General features: G+C 40.9%; 1 protein-coding gene across 2 annotated transcripts in view; it reads right to left on the bottom strand.

The window, feature by feature from the left end:
- Positions 1–259: 259 nt before the first annotated feature.
- The window catches only part of GDAP1 (ganglioside induced differentiation associated protein 1), a 29113-nt gene continuing 14543 nt past the window's right edge, over positions 260–14829 (bottom strand). The window contains exons 1-7 of one of the 2 annotated variants that reach the window (XM_079299531.1): positions 11818–11882; positions 11151–11343; positions 9759–9932; positions 7323–7417; positions 6746–6860; positions 3045–3446; positions 269–2568 (exon numbers count right to left, since the gene is read on the bottom strand). In XM_079299531.1, the coding sequence (XP_079155657.1) occupies positions 3064–3446; positions 6746–6860; positions 7323–7417; positions 9759–9932; positions 11151–11343; positions 11818–11868 (1011 nt within the window). In that variant the 5' untranslated portion in view covers positions 11869–11882 and the 3' untranslated portion in view covers positions 269–2568; positions 3045–3063. Of the gene's footprint in view, positions 3447–6745; positions 6861–7322; positions 7418–9758; positions 9933–11150; positions 11344–11817; positions 12208–14829 lie in introns of those variants that run through there. The other variant, XM_079299530.1, reaches the window with a different exon arrangement.

The raw sequence follows: 14829 nt of genomic DNA, 5'->3' as shown, positions 1-14829 counted from the left end.
TTTTTATCTTTTTACTTTTTTAAAAATTTTATCAAATAGCTTCTGTTGGACCTCATGCGTATACAGCTCAGACAGACAACCTAAGAAAACATCATTGTTACTGCTGTTTCCATATACATGCAATGCAACCTTTAATCTGGTTTAAAAGATGTGCAAGGGCTTCTCTGCTTGAATGGCATCAGAGTCCTTACAGCAATACTGTGTAATCTTCAAATGTGCTTTGTTTTACTGACACAGAATATAAACCAGACTGGAAAGTGGTCTTAGAATCGATGTTTATTGTGCAGGTCCCACATAAATATATTAAATATATCTGATGCATGATATGAGAGCAAATAGTAAATGAAAACTACAAGATTGCTTCTGTACCCAATTGAAATAGTGTACAGAGCTACCAGAAAGAAAATATGCCAGGCTGAAAAGAAACTTTACAAGTACAACAGCTATCCTGCACAAAGATCCAAATGCAGCATATGTGCTTCTAAATCTCATCCTATTTTGAGGAATTTAATCATGGATAAGCCTTTTGCTGCCACCTGTACAGAAATCAATGTACAGAGTACTTCAGGGTAGTGAAAATAAGTAGGATACAAAAGAATTGAATTAACAGACATTAATCAAATCAGGGATCCAAACCCTTCCACGGTAAAAGTTTTATCCACGCTCATTCTTGCAGATGGCAGGTTTAATTGCTGTTCAGTAACATTTATTTTCATGTGAAATATTATTTCAGTTTTAGCCTCTCATTTACCCAGTATAGAAACTACACAAGCATAAGTGGCAGGTGTCAGAGAACAAACCTGTGGTTGAACCATGCAATTGCTTCTGGAGCTCTGGAGAGACTGCTGCTGTGATGAGGGGACCCACAACCCTCTTGTCTTGAGATCACAAACTTTTTCTCTGTGAAAAGTAGTGTTTTCCTGCCTCAGAGACATGCCAGAGCAGAGTCCTGGAGGACCACTGACATCTGGTGGTCACTTCATTCTAAAGAAGGCTAAGTCATATATATTTAATTTTACTGTGACTTGATCAAATTACATTTTACAGGTGGTCTGACAGAAATAAATGCCAGGCAAGCATTAAGTTACAGGTTTTACTCTGTGTTTATTAACTTAGTGGAATTTGATAGCTACAAGTAAATGCAGATGAACTGCAACACATAAACTCAGTTAAAGCTGCCAGTACGTTAAAAGTACTGATGGATTAAACCCACTCTAGAGATAACAAAGCTTTTCTAAATAGACCACATTTAATTCAACAAGTTCTTGAGAACCACTGGATCATGAAATAGAATTATGTAAAACAGTCTTTTTGACAAATAAAAAAGCACATTGTTTCCTAGGTAAGATGTTTCTTATTACTGAAAGGAGTAATAAGATTTAGGTCTACTTTTGCTAGACAACTAGCACAAGATGAAATAATAAGCAGGAGTATCCAATAATTTTATCCATATTGATATTAGATGTTAGATGGTGAGACTGTCCAGACAGAAACTGCCTCAGCTCTCTCCAGAAAACTTGAGATGATCTTCTTGACACCTAAATGTAATTGTGCAGAGAGATCACAGCCACCTAAAGCACTGGACCTAAAATGCACTAAGACCTGTTAGCACTGATTGTTGACAGGCAAACACTTAAAGCTATGCTTTGTTTGTTGCAGCTATGTACAACCTGTAAACAAAACTCTGAGGCTTTCAGACATTCATCAAGCATACAAAAGTCTTACTAAACTCTCATGAGAATTTTCAGCCCTTCCCAAATGCTTTTTTTGCTGCAAAATGATTCAAAGTCTACTTTCAGGTAAATGTACATTTCTTGTTAAAATGGGAGCTCATTTCAAAACTAATAAAACTCACAGCATCTATTGAGTAGGAGGGAGCAATTCAAATGTTTTTCTAGACCTTTCCTCCATGCTACAAGAGTACAGTTTTGCAAAAATTCAGCAGTACAAATCGTCTCCAAACTTACTTTATTTTTCACTTACCATCAAGATGACCCCTATCCATAAATAAACATATTGCTAAATTACAGCCTTACCTTCAATCTAGGCTACCTAACCAGACTGATAGATAGTGAACTATTTTTAATTACTTATACAAAAGGCATTGCTCTGCATGTATTTTCTAGTTGACTGTGGCACGTTGTGAGCAAGCGTATGATAGAGACATGTGCAATTGCTAATGCTGCCAAGAAGTGTGCAAAAAACAGGCAGTGCTCAGAGTGAAACTCAAAAGGATACACAGGACACTCCTATAGAGGCAACTGCATCAAGCCACCCCAATGAAAGCAGCAAATGTACACCAAAATAGTTTTATTTGATTCTGCCAGAGTTTGCAGCTGAGCCCAAAAGGCTTTCAAAAAATGAGTGTCAGATGTTTCACTCTCATTTGCATTTCAGCAAAATTCTAGTACCTGTTTTCCAGTGGTGCCTCTAGAGAATTTCACTTGTGTGGTATGCAAATCACTGATGTTCTTACCTGTTTTGGTCTTTTCCTGTACTGCTGCGTGAACATGCACTGACAAAAGTGGCTTCACAAGATTTCTTTTTAACACATTCCTAAAGGTCCAACTGCAAATCAACAGAATAATCAGTGTAGAGAAACTTTCTCCTGCACACAACAGGCACAATGTTCCAATTAGATCTTTCTCTGAGCTTTTAAATTAAGAGCTATTTTCAGTATTTTAGCAATGCTGGTTTCTGCACAATAATGCATTTCATCTACAGTGAAAAGCTGTCACATTGCTGCATATCTATTAAAAAAAAGCATTTTAATTAGGTCAGCTACTGGGTAAAGGAGACAATAATCACTTTAATAAAGCACTGTCACAGTTATAGGCCCTTGGCTGAAAAGGAAGTCTCTTCTTTCCTTTGTCATCTCCCCAACACATATTTTTGAAAAATATCTCAGCATTGCCAACCCAATTATACAGCAGTGGGAGATGATTACTCTGTGACAATGTTCTAATTCACAGACATAATCATTCTTCTACATTTATATTTCATTGAAGATATTTTCCCGAGGGGTAGAGATGCCCTCCACTCACCACCAGGGACGGACAAGGCTTAGAAATAATTTTGCCTGGTTCTAATTGACAGCACCACGTTGGCCAATCTCTTGCGGAGGCAGAGGAAAGCCAGGTAGCCCAGGCCTGCCAGCATGCTGACCAGCAGGGAGGTGCCAAGAACCCTGGGAGCCCTTCTCTTGGCCACACGGAACGCTGTTGGCAGGACAGCTGAGATTAATATATTGTTGACGTGTCCCAGAACTTTGTGAAACGCTTTTCTCTTCACCACACGCTCATAATAAGCTTCCAAGTTGGGCCTCTTTCCATTCCCCCAGTTTCTTCTTGCTAATCCCAGGAACTTCAGGCGATGTAATGTGACAGCAAGTGACACGTCTGCCAGACTGAAGAAATCACCGCAGAGCCAAGGCTGATTTCCATCTTCTGAGCAGAGATAAAACATAATGCATTAGGAACTAATGGAATATAAGCACACTTAGTTTAGTGCTTCTCCAAAGTACTGTCTGATAAAGAGCAACAACACTTTAGCTAAAACATGACTTAAATCAATTCTACTAATCCCTGTCCACTCTTTGCACAATATTGCAAAGTCTTAGGCTCAGCAGCATGGCCTACGTTTCTTAAGGAAAAAAAGATCCACATTCCACATTCATAAATTAAAACCCACAGTAAACACTATTTTCCTCAACTACATTTCTCAAATCTGGATTAAATTAAACAGGATTGGAAAGCAGAAAGACAGTTTAGCTTTTACTGAAAAGCTACCACTTGTCTGAAGGATTTATCATCTTTCCTGTGTCACTCAGCTTTATGGCATTCACTCGAGAACTAACTCCAGCTAATTTGTTGGAGGCTTCTAAGTCAAAAAGAAATGGATCAGATGACTGACTTGCATGAAATGTATCAGCCCAATGAGATGACAGAATTTGTTTACCTGTCCCTCTTTTGTTCTCTTAGACCCCAAATCATGGGGGTTTCACACTGAGGTGTTTGATAAGTGACAAATATTCACACTGCTCACCACTAGTCAAGAGCACAAATGGAGACCCCAGGTAGCCTCTCCAAAGGAAAGAGGTGAATTTTCCTGGGATGACTCAGAGCAGGCACTGCCAGACAGCCTCACACTCTGCTGTCAGTGATCTGAACCACCACCACCACCTGAAAGGGCTGACACGTACTGACTATACCAAGAGCTTTTGAAACCCAGGGTATGAAACTTGATAGCCAGCACAGCTGTCATAGCTGCCAGAATAAGTACTCTGCTCTTGCCTAGATCTCAAATAGGGAGGACTATGCTGTTCCCATCTCATTTGTAACTTTTGCAGTTCATCCCACACAAATATGCTGGCACAAACATTCAGCAGCACTCTCTGGTAACAGAGAAATTTTCTAATCTCCTTTCCAATACATTTTCCACCAAAGAAAAGCAGTATCTTGGCACAAAGCTGGTACCAGTCCATTTTGACTGGCTATGCGGGTCTGGAAGAAAGGCCTCTGTAGAAAAGGATTGTAACCTAAGCTGCTGAAAGAATACCTGGGAATTCATCCAGTGCATTAAATAAAATGATGTAAAAGACCAAATAATCTATCCTGCTTGAAAGAAAGATGCCTGCAGTGGCAGCTGTAGTAGTTGAGGGATTCAAACAGTTGCAAGAGAAGCAGGAGCTCTGAGTTTGACCAGGACCTGGAGAAGTACAGATCACAAACCTCCAAAGTGGGAATACCTCAGACAAAATTCCAAGAGGCAATAGCCCCATGTTTTACAAAATCCTGTGATCCCAGCAGTTTCCATAAACTCATCAGTTGACTCCTTGGAAAGGCTACTTAGCAGAGAAAGGGGTTGCTGGAAATGGCGGCAGATGGAGTTTTCTGAAAAAAATCCTTCCATCCTTTTAACTCCCTGACTTAAAATATTTTCTGTGGCTCTTTCACTGTCGAGTCAGTAGAAAATGTAATCTAGATTTTCAACTGCTGATTCAAACCTACAGTTGTGATAGTAACCAGCAATTATTACTACTGCTATTTATAGAGCTAAATGCAAAACGTTATTGATTTGGGCAGATGCAGTTGATATTGACTGATGTTTCATGCAGCTCCCAGTGAAGTCAGGGGAAGGACTCCTATTAGCACCACTGGGAGCTGAACCATGCTGTGAATAAGCAAAAGGCTAATCCCATTCAAACAGAATTTAGGATGCTGACATGGTTATGTGCCTGTGGATATAGATCAGGGGGAAGGTCAGCATTGCAGATGTCCTTGTAGGAGGGTGTTACAGACCTGCTAGCCACCATGAAGAGGCAGATGATGCATTCTACAGGAGGCTGGCAGAAGTCTCTCAATTTCCAGCCCTTTTACTTGTGGGAGACTTCAGCCTGCCACATGGCTGCTAAAAATGCAATACAGTGAAGTGCAGGCAGTCTAGGAGATTCCTGGAGTGTGTGGAAGAAAACTTACTCTCAACTGCAGAAGGAATGATGGGTGATGTGGTGGTCAGTGGCCATCTTGGGCACAGCAACCATGAAATGATGGAGTTTTCAGTTCTGGGTGGAGTAAGGAGAGGCACTGGCAGAACTGCCACCTTGCACATCTGCCAGGCAGACTTTGGACTGCTCAGGAGATTGATTGACAGAGCTCCTTGGGAGTCAGCCTTGAAAGGCAAAGCAGTACAGGAAGGATGGGCAAGATTTAAGGAAGAATTCTTAAGGTACAGGAACAGGTTGTCCCCATATGCTCTCAGTGGAAAAGACCAGCCTGATTAAAGAGGGAACTTGGGCTGGAACTCAGGGTAAAAAGTACTCTGCATCACCTCTGGAAGAAGGGGGGTTCTACAGGGATGTCATGAGGTTATGCAGGAGAAAATTAAAAAGCAAGCCAAACTGGAATTTAATTTGGGCACTGCAGTTAAAGACAACAAAAAAAGTTTCAATAAATACATTGGCAGCAAAAGAAGGGTTGAAGAGTCTTGATCCTTTGCTGGATGAAGGGGGAAATACAGTAAGGGATGAGGAAAAGGCCAAAGTGCTTAATGTTTTCTTTGCCTCAGTCTTTAACACCAAAACACGTGGTCCTCAGGATATCCAGCTCCCAAAGCTGGAAGTTGGTGATGGGGAGCTGAGTGAAGCCCCTAAAACTCAGGAGAAAATGGTTACTGACCTGTCATATCAGTTAGACACCCACAAATGTATGGGTCAAGATGGGATGTACCCAAGAGTAAGAAGGGAGCTGCCAAAAACTTATAAATTATTTCAATCATTTACCAGCTGTCCTGGTTAACCACAGAAGTCTCTGTTGGCTGGAAATTAGCAAATGTAATACCCATCTACAAGAAGGGTCAGAAGGAGGATCCAGGAAACTACAGACCTGCCATCCTAGCCTTGGTACCAGGAAATGTCATGGAGCAGATTGTCCTGAGAGTCACTATATGGCAATTGCAGGACAAGCAAGGGAACAGGCCAGACAGCATGAGTTTACACAGGTAGGTCTTGTTGGGCCAACCTGACCTCCTTCCATGACCTGTGACCCCCTTACTGGATGAGAACTCACTGACTGGAACAGTGAAGTGAACTAGTGTTTAAAACACTATTGATCTCTTCTGTGATGTATAGATCAATATATACTAAAAGTATCAAATCTGACACATTAAAAATTGTTTTATAATGGTGCTGTCAATAAGTTTGCTCAAAAAGAAAGATTAAAAAGATTTAGCAAGAAAAATTCCTTACCTGGTGTTTCCTCATTTCGCCGCTGCAATTCAGTCTCAACCTGATCCAAAACTTTTTCCAGTTCATCCAGTATTTTCTTTAGGTATTTGATATTATCATGATCCAGCAGTTTAGACTAAATAGACATACAGGTTAGTGTTTTAACTATCATACAGAGTTTATACTTTCATCAGAGAAGCTTATACTTGGGATACTACAGTGTTTATTCATAAAATGTGATTATTTTCACCATGTAGTCAGCTGGATATTGCATGAATACTGGTGACAATTCAGAAAGCAGAATAAAATTTTAGAGATGACAGATAGTAAGGCTTGCCTACCCCTGCAGGGTGCTCAACAGCCCCACACCAGCACTGATGTGTACTTACCTTTGAAGTTGGTGGGACCAGTCCAGACCTTCAGCACACACTCAAAGGGTGTAGCTGATCTGAGGACAGGCTGTTTCATACCTTGAAGGGTTAAGCCACTGCATGACATTACTGCTAATGACAGGTGAAACAAATGCTTATATTGTGACCAGAAAATCTAACACTAACAAGCTCATAATAAAGGGGGCTCATAAAAAGAGGTTTCCTACCTTAAGGCGCTTCTGTTTTGCTATATAGGCATCTTGAAGGTCTGGATTTTCTTCTGCAAGTTTCTTCAATTCTGATTCTGTGTTACTTATTTGGCCTGATATTAAAAAAAATAATAAAAACAAAGAAAAATATTAGATATATTCAAACACACTCATAATGCAATCCACAGGAACTGATCAATCTCCTGTGTACAACATTCATACCAAAGAAACTGGAAGTGATGCTTCAGTACAGCATCTGCACCAGGTTAGGATTTAAAAGCATCACATTTTGGAAAACTGAAATGCTTTTTAAATTGACCCACCTTCAGTTCATCAGTTTGCAATATGAAAGTGCAGGTAGGCCCACATTGAGATTTTTTGTCCCTATGTCATATGCATTATGTCATATGCATAATTTTAGAGTAAAAGCCTAAATGCCACTGAATATGGAGTCAAGGTGTTTTCATTTAGCTAAAATGTGATGCCAAACTCTGTGATCCTTTTGGAAATATTCTGTAAGAACTGTGTGCATTTCCTGGAAAAACATTAATTGCATAATTTCAAGAAAGAATGTGAAAAGTTTAAGTTAATTTTTCTGATTTCTACTGCAAGTGCATAGCCTTTTCCTTAAAATGAGGTTTTGCATGAAAATGCCATATTTATAAACCTAGAATACCAAAAGACAGTGATTTATAAATCTAAAAGTAAGTATTTCTAATCATAAATCAAGAACAAAATAATTATAGAGCATGAATCATCTCTCACTTGTACTTGATAATAAAGTTTAGTTACAATGAAGTCTGGTAAATTAAGCTCTTAAAAATTATTTCTATGGAGTAACAAACTCACTTTTTTGTATATTCATTTCAACATGACTGTGAAAGCCATCCTTTAATACAGTGTATGAAGAAATTGAAGGATGTAGTCATACAACTAAAATCTTACATATGCAATTAATCACTTACTTGGATTTGGTATGCATGAACATAATACACAACTGGCTCATGCCTTATTATATCTAGCAGTCTGAAAAAAAGAAAGTGTTTCAAGCTGAAAATTAAAACATCCAAGAGAAGTTTGAACATGCAATGGAATTGTTAAGAAACATACACAGGCTTTCACAAAAATGCTTCAAATCAAAAAATGTAGGCTATGCTTTAAGCCTAAAAAGATAAGAAAAAATCCCAATTTAGATGAGCAATAATGTTAGCTCTACCAGTATGAACATGTGTAAACTGAGAACAATTTACACCAACTAGAAGCTAGAGCAGAAGAATACATAGAGCAAGAAAAGCAAAGATTGTTGTAAAGTTAACTAAAAGTACTGATTATTACCATGTAAAAAGAGAAAAACTATCCAAAATGCCTATGAGTGAAGCACAATTGTTCAATAAACAGTTAGCATCCACACTTGAAAAAAACAAAAAAGCCAAAAAATCCCCAAATCAAAACCACCAAAGCAGACAATGCACTGATGTAAGAGAATAGTTCATGTTCCTGGACAAAGGGAGTGGCTTTAAACTGAAGAAGGTAGATTTAGAAATACAAGGAAGAAATTCTCTCCTGTGAGTGTGGTGAGGCACTGGAACAGATTGCCCAGAAAAGCCGTGGACTCCCTATCCCTGGAAGTGTCCAAGGCCAGTTGGATGGAGCTTGGAACAGCCTGGTCTAGTGGAAGATGTCCCTGTCTACAGCAAGGAAATTGAAACTGGATGATCTTCAAGGTCCCTTTCAACCTAGGCCATTCTATGATCCTATGATTTTATGATCCTATGATTCTATGTTACTTCAGTAACATCAATCACGCAACTATATGGAAAATTCACTGCCTGCCTTCATTTCTGACAACATAACAGTGTGGCTAGTAAGAGAACTGACTTACCAAAAATTTTAAGGAGGAGGATAAGATATTTTTTTGAAAATATGATTTCTCAAATTAATACAATATCACCTTTTATGATATCGTGGACTTACTAATAGTATAGTTGCATGACATTTCAGACTCTGTAGTATCTGACTTAGTTTGACAGAGCATTTTAAAACATCATATAAAAAAAAACCAAAAACCACTGATGTTGAGAAAAAAATCAGAGATCTCAGAATGCAATTGCAAACAGGGAATCATCATCCCTGCTGTTAGGAGTTGCTGCTTGTCTTAGAACTACTTAGAACTTTTGTAATACATAGAAGGAAACATAAAGGCATCAATTAAAAGGTTGACATAGTACAAAAAATTATCTCCACAGACACTTCAAAAATAACACTTCCTCTTTCCCATTTTCAAATCACAACAGAATACACAATCAATAAGATGCACAAATCATCAAGGACTGCAACTAAAATTCATAAACTGTGCTCAGTATTTTGTGTTTAAGGTGGATTTAAGAAAGAAGATGAATGTAATGCAGCAACCTACTAAGTTGTTGACACTCAGAGCTACAGTACAGTACATACTACGGATTCTGCTGGTAGCATAGGCTGGAATCATGGAGTCCACTGTTAACTCAGGGTGCAGGATGCAGCCATGTGTGTAGGCATCCATAGGCAAGGAGTCTAAAAGCTCTCTGTAGTGTTGCACCCTTGGATAATACATGCTCCCCTCTTCTGGCATTAATCTTGGCACTTCCTCTGCAAAACAAAGTCAAAAATAAAGTGAAGAAAAGACAAAACCTCTAATTGAGCAAAGCTCGTTTAGTTATGTCCAGCTGGGACAGGTGACACAGCCATGGGCAAGAAAGCTTCACTTGCTCCCCAGAATTGTTCCCCAAAAACTCAACTGTGTTGAGTTCCCCAGAACTCAACTGTGTGATTGCAGCTCAGAGAAATGTATATTTGTAGTTAATTTTAAAATGTTTTATAATTCCAATTCCTATGCAGCAACCCAACATAAACACACATTTAAGAGGCTTTCAAATCAGAAAACCACACTCAGTTCTGTTAGGTACATGTAGGAATGGATGACCATGACATACAACCCTGTAATGCTCTCATAGTTGGGCACAGCTGAAATTACAGAAAATTTTTATGGTTGAAACGTTGTTGCTCCTGCAGTGCTGTGAAAATTGCACAGGAATCCTATGCAAAGCATGACTGGAAGTATTCCTGCACATCAATGAGTTTTACCCTACCCTTGATTTAACTGGGCCCCAACTCTTTTTCTGACTAAAAGACAACACAAATTATGTTCACCTAAAAATGAAGTTTTCTTCATGCCTCAAAATTCACAGTACTAAATCCCTGAAATACAAAGTTCTGCTATCTTCACATCTATACAAATTACAGTGTGCAGTTTGTTTGTTTGTTTGTTTTATTGGTGTTTGTTTTATTTTTTATAACAGTACAGGCACAAAGAATTTCAAAACCCTACACATGGTCACTTCCTGCTTTTTTACCTCTTCATCCCACTTTGGATGCAAAAATAATTTGCTCATTCTACTTGCATGTTCTAGAGAAAATTATTCTGAAATTAGGCATGTTTCTTCTCATCTCACAGGGAATCTGGACCTGCTCAACAAAGCAGGTCTGTTTGGTACATTATTTTTCATGGCAGCATCAGACCAGGGTTAGTGCAGCACAGTGCTGCTGCCATTCCTGGCCTCTCCATCCCTCCAGGGCTAAGGAGGACAGTGGTAGCTTTTACTTATAAAGGTTTACTCATGAAGGTGCTGGAAAGCCTTGAGTTCACTTTGGAGGAACATGTTTTCTAACTGCTAGGAGAGCCCCTTGACTTGTGAGCCTGTAAACATTTTCTGCCCTGAACGAAGAGTGACACAGGGCTGCTCCAGCGCTGCTGCAGGCTACGGGGTGAGGGGGAAGAGCCACATACTGAAATGCCCGTGGGATTACCATCTACAAACGTCGCTTCAAGGTAATCAATGATCTGCGTTGCCTCACAAATGATGTTTTCCCCGTGGATCAGGACGGGTACTTCTCCAGAGGAGCTCAAGCGCATGAACCACGGCTCGTTGTGCTCGCTCAACGGCAGGTTCACATCGTGCTCCTCGCATTTCAGCGCCTTCTCGGCGATTGCCAGCCGCACCTGGAACAGGCACCGCCAGGGTCACCCGGGCGGAATCCACAGCCGGGCGGGATCCACACCAGGGCAGCATCCACAGCCGGGCAGCATCCCCGCCCGTCAGCATCTACATCCAGGCAGCATCCCCTTCCGGGCAGCATCCCTGCCTGGGCAGCATCCACAGCCGGGCAGCATCCCCGCCCGAGCAGCATCCCCAACCGGCAGCATCCACACCCAGGCAGCATCTCTTTCCGGCCGCTCTGCCGGCCCTGCCTTGCGGTACCCACGGCCGCTGCGTTCCATCCCGCATCCCTCCGTTCCGCATCCCTCCACCCCTATCCCTCCATCCCTCCGTTCCGCATCCCTCCACCCCGTATCCCTCCACGCCGCATCCCTCCATCCCCCAATCCCCATCCCTCCATCCCCGCCGCGGGCGCGCAGGGGCAGTGGGCAGGGCGGGAGGGGCGATCCGGCCCCGCGCCCCCGCCCAGCCCTCACCTTCTGCGAGGAGAAGGACTGTGTCCAGTGGTAGAGCACCAGCGGCGCCATGCCGGGCCCGGCCCGGCCCGGCCCGGCTCGGCCCGCGGCGCCGGGCGGGCGGCAGGCAGCGCGGAGCCGATCCGCTCTCGGCAATTAGCCCAAGGGGGTGCCCGCGGGGTGCGGGGCACACCCCCTCTGCCCCCAGCCTCAGCGCTCGGAGGATTGCCCTGCCGAAGGGGAAGCCGCCTGCAAAGCCGTCTGCAGCATCCCCTAGGGAAGCGCAGGAAGATGGATGCGCAAGTAGGGAAGGTCACATGGCAGGATTTAGCTTTTTATATTTATTTTGGGTTTTTTTTGTTTTTTAACCAGTGTTTCCAGTGTGAATTTAAGGGACATCAGCAACATGCCCTTGGGGACAAAAAAAAAAATACTATTAAGTCACCCTGAATTGGACCCAGCAGGCATAGATCCTCTATTGCAAAATGAGTAAGAAGCAAGAAGAAGTAAGGAGAAAGAAGGAACAAAGCTTTCTAATAACTTCTTTTGCCTCCGTATGTGTTCTTTCAATCTCAAGAGATAAAGTTTCTTAATTTTCTTAAATATCTTTTTTTTTTCTAGACAAAATTAGAAAATATAAGAGTTTTGCAGGGCTTTTTTTTCATTTTCCCTGTGTGAAGCAAGGTCCTTTCTGAAAAGCATTTGATAAGGAACAATGGCTTACATCATCAGGAAATGCCTCCTCTGTATCTTACACTGGAGATAGTTTAGATGTGATTGCTGATAGTACATTAGACACTATAAGCAACAGCAGGCAGATTTTAGCAAAGCACAAAAACACAGTGAGATTACAGAGTCCAGAGTATTGTTCTCTTCATTCTGACTGCTCAATTCCCAGTAAAGGCAACTACTTTAGGTACTCAGCCCCATGTGCCATTTCTATATTACAGATGAACCCCATGGTCAGTATCTTAAAGACCTAAACCTAGTATGTTGAGAGTTGTATCTCAATAACAAGAACTTTTAAAGGAAATTTTGACTAATGTTAAGCAAGTGGACGGATTTAAGTAGCTGAGACAAGGTAATGGAAAAATATTATAAATAAAAAGGAAAGAAACAAAAAGAAAGCTTCCAGCCCTGTACTTGTCATGGGAGTGGGCAAAAAAGGGAGCCCCATGCCTCCCTCAGAGACCACTCCCTGCTACAGTCACAAGCCCAAATAATCTCTTCAGAAGGCCATGCATGATGAGAGGCATCTCACAAATCTCAGCTGATAGCAATCAGTGTTACTGTCCCACATTTGGGGGAATTTAATTTGACTGTTACCCTTCAAAAAGTTGGAGAATGTGCTTAGAACTGACAAAAAGAATGCAGTTGATGGCATTACAGCTGGATTTACTTCTCTTTACGATACATGGTAAGAGTTCTGGAATATCCTCTTATGCACAAGGGCTATAACCTGTGTCTCACCAATGCACAAATATCCTCACAGGTCCCTGCCTAGGCTGCTGTACAGCTAGTCCCCACAACTATATCTTGCAGTAACTCAAGGGAAAAATCTGGGAACTGTTTTGTTTTTGGTTTCTTTTTTTAATTTACATAAACAAGGATTTTTTTTTTTCAGGTTTCTGTTTATCTCTTTTTCCCTTAATTTTGCCTTTAAATCAATAGGTTGTCATTTCATGAATTACCACACAGACGACTACTCCGTTTCTCTTGGTACATCTCAATTTAGCATCACACATGGACTTCTGTGTTCGAGTTATATTTTGTTACCTGATTTAGATGTCTAGAAAGGCAAGGAAAGGTATCTATCCTGTAACACCCCTGCGGGGTTGTTCCCCGCCTGGCCACACGAGACCGCCCTTCCCCAAAATAAGGTGCACAGGACCCTTCTTCCAGACATGGAAAAATCGCACCGTTCCTTTCTCTTCGGGACGAGCACCTATCCACCCACTTATGTTCGCCCCTCTGCCTTCTCACACACAGAAAAGCAAGCAAAAGGGCCAGGTTATGAAAAAACTCATCCTGGAATACATAGTTCCTTGTTGCACAGGGCTTTACACAACCAAAATAGAAGCCTCCTTAAAGGCATTTTTAATGTTTAAGTGCCATGAATACACAAACAGCATAAATACAAATCTGACTCGCATCTTGTGGCTTCAAGCAGACCCTAGGTCTGTGTGATAAATCATTTTTCCTACCACACTGATGTTCTTGCCCTGTTTCTCTACATGGCCTCTCTTGAGCCTTTTTTAGCATCCTATATATGTTTACAAACATTTATCTGTATATATGCATGCCGCACTACAGGGTTTTTTAATGCACATATTTTTACATCATGGAAAGAAAATAACATTCAAAGCTAATGCTAAAACTGAAAAACATTTGATATAAATTGGGTAAAAGATCTGGAAATCAGTATTCTGGTAATCAGTTTTCTTCTTCACTTTTCACTCCATGTTATTAACAAGAAACACATGGGTCAGATGTCTCATTAAACTAATTGATGCAAGTTAAAAAAACACTTTTTTTTTCCTTATCAGATCAATTCATTTTGCATACTGAAACCCAAATTTATTAGACTACAGAGGCAAAACAAATCTTTTTTTTTCTATGCAGCCAGAGCCATTATAGCTGGGAATTAGCTGGATTCTGTGTATGAATCATTAACAGATGCATTGATTCAGTTCCAAGTGCAGAACTGGCCTAATTGACAGTGTTGCAGGAGTTAATACTCATTGGAAAAGCAAGACAGGTTCTGTTCTGGACCTTCTGTCATCAGTGGTTATTGACTAATTTCCACTGGCAGATGCTGCTTTACTGGCAATGATATGAGTCAAAACAGCATAGCACTGAACTCAGGTACACAGCTGAGACCCAATACTGACACAAGAACTCACCAGAACTTTATTTAATATGACTGAAAAATGAAATATGAAACTATATAGAAAGAGTGAGAGCAGTGTTATGTCTTGATAATCACAGCTGAGACTATCTGTGCCCCAATTTAACTGCATATAAATCCACGGA

Source organism: Erithacus rubecula (assembly GCF_903797595.1).
Source record: "Erithacus rubecula genome assembly, chromosome: 3".
NCBI classification, from domain to species: domain Eukaryota; kingdom Metazoa; phylum Chordata; class Aves; order Passeriformes; family Muscicapidae; genus Erithacus; species Erithacus rubecula.
This window is presented reverse-complemented; position numbering and strand designations above follow the sequence as displayed.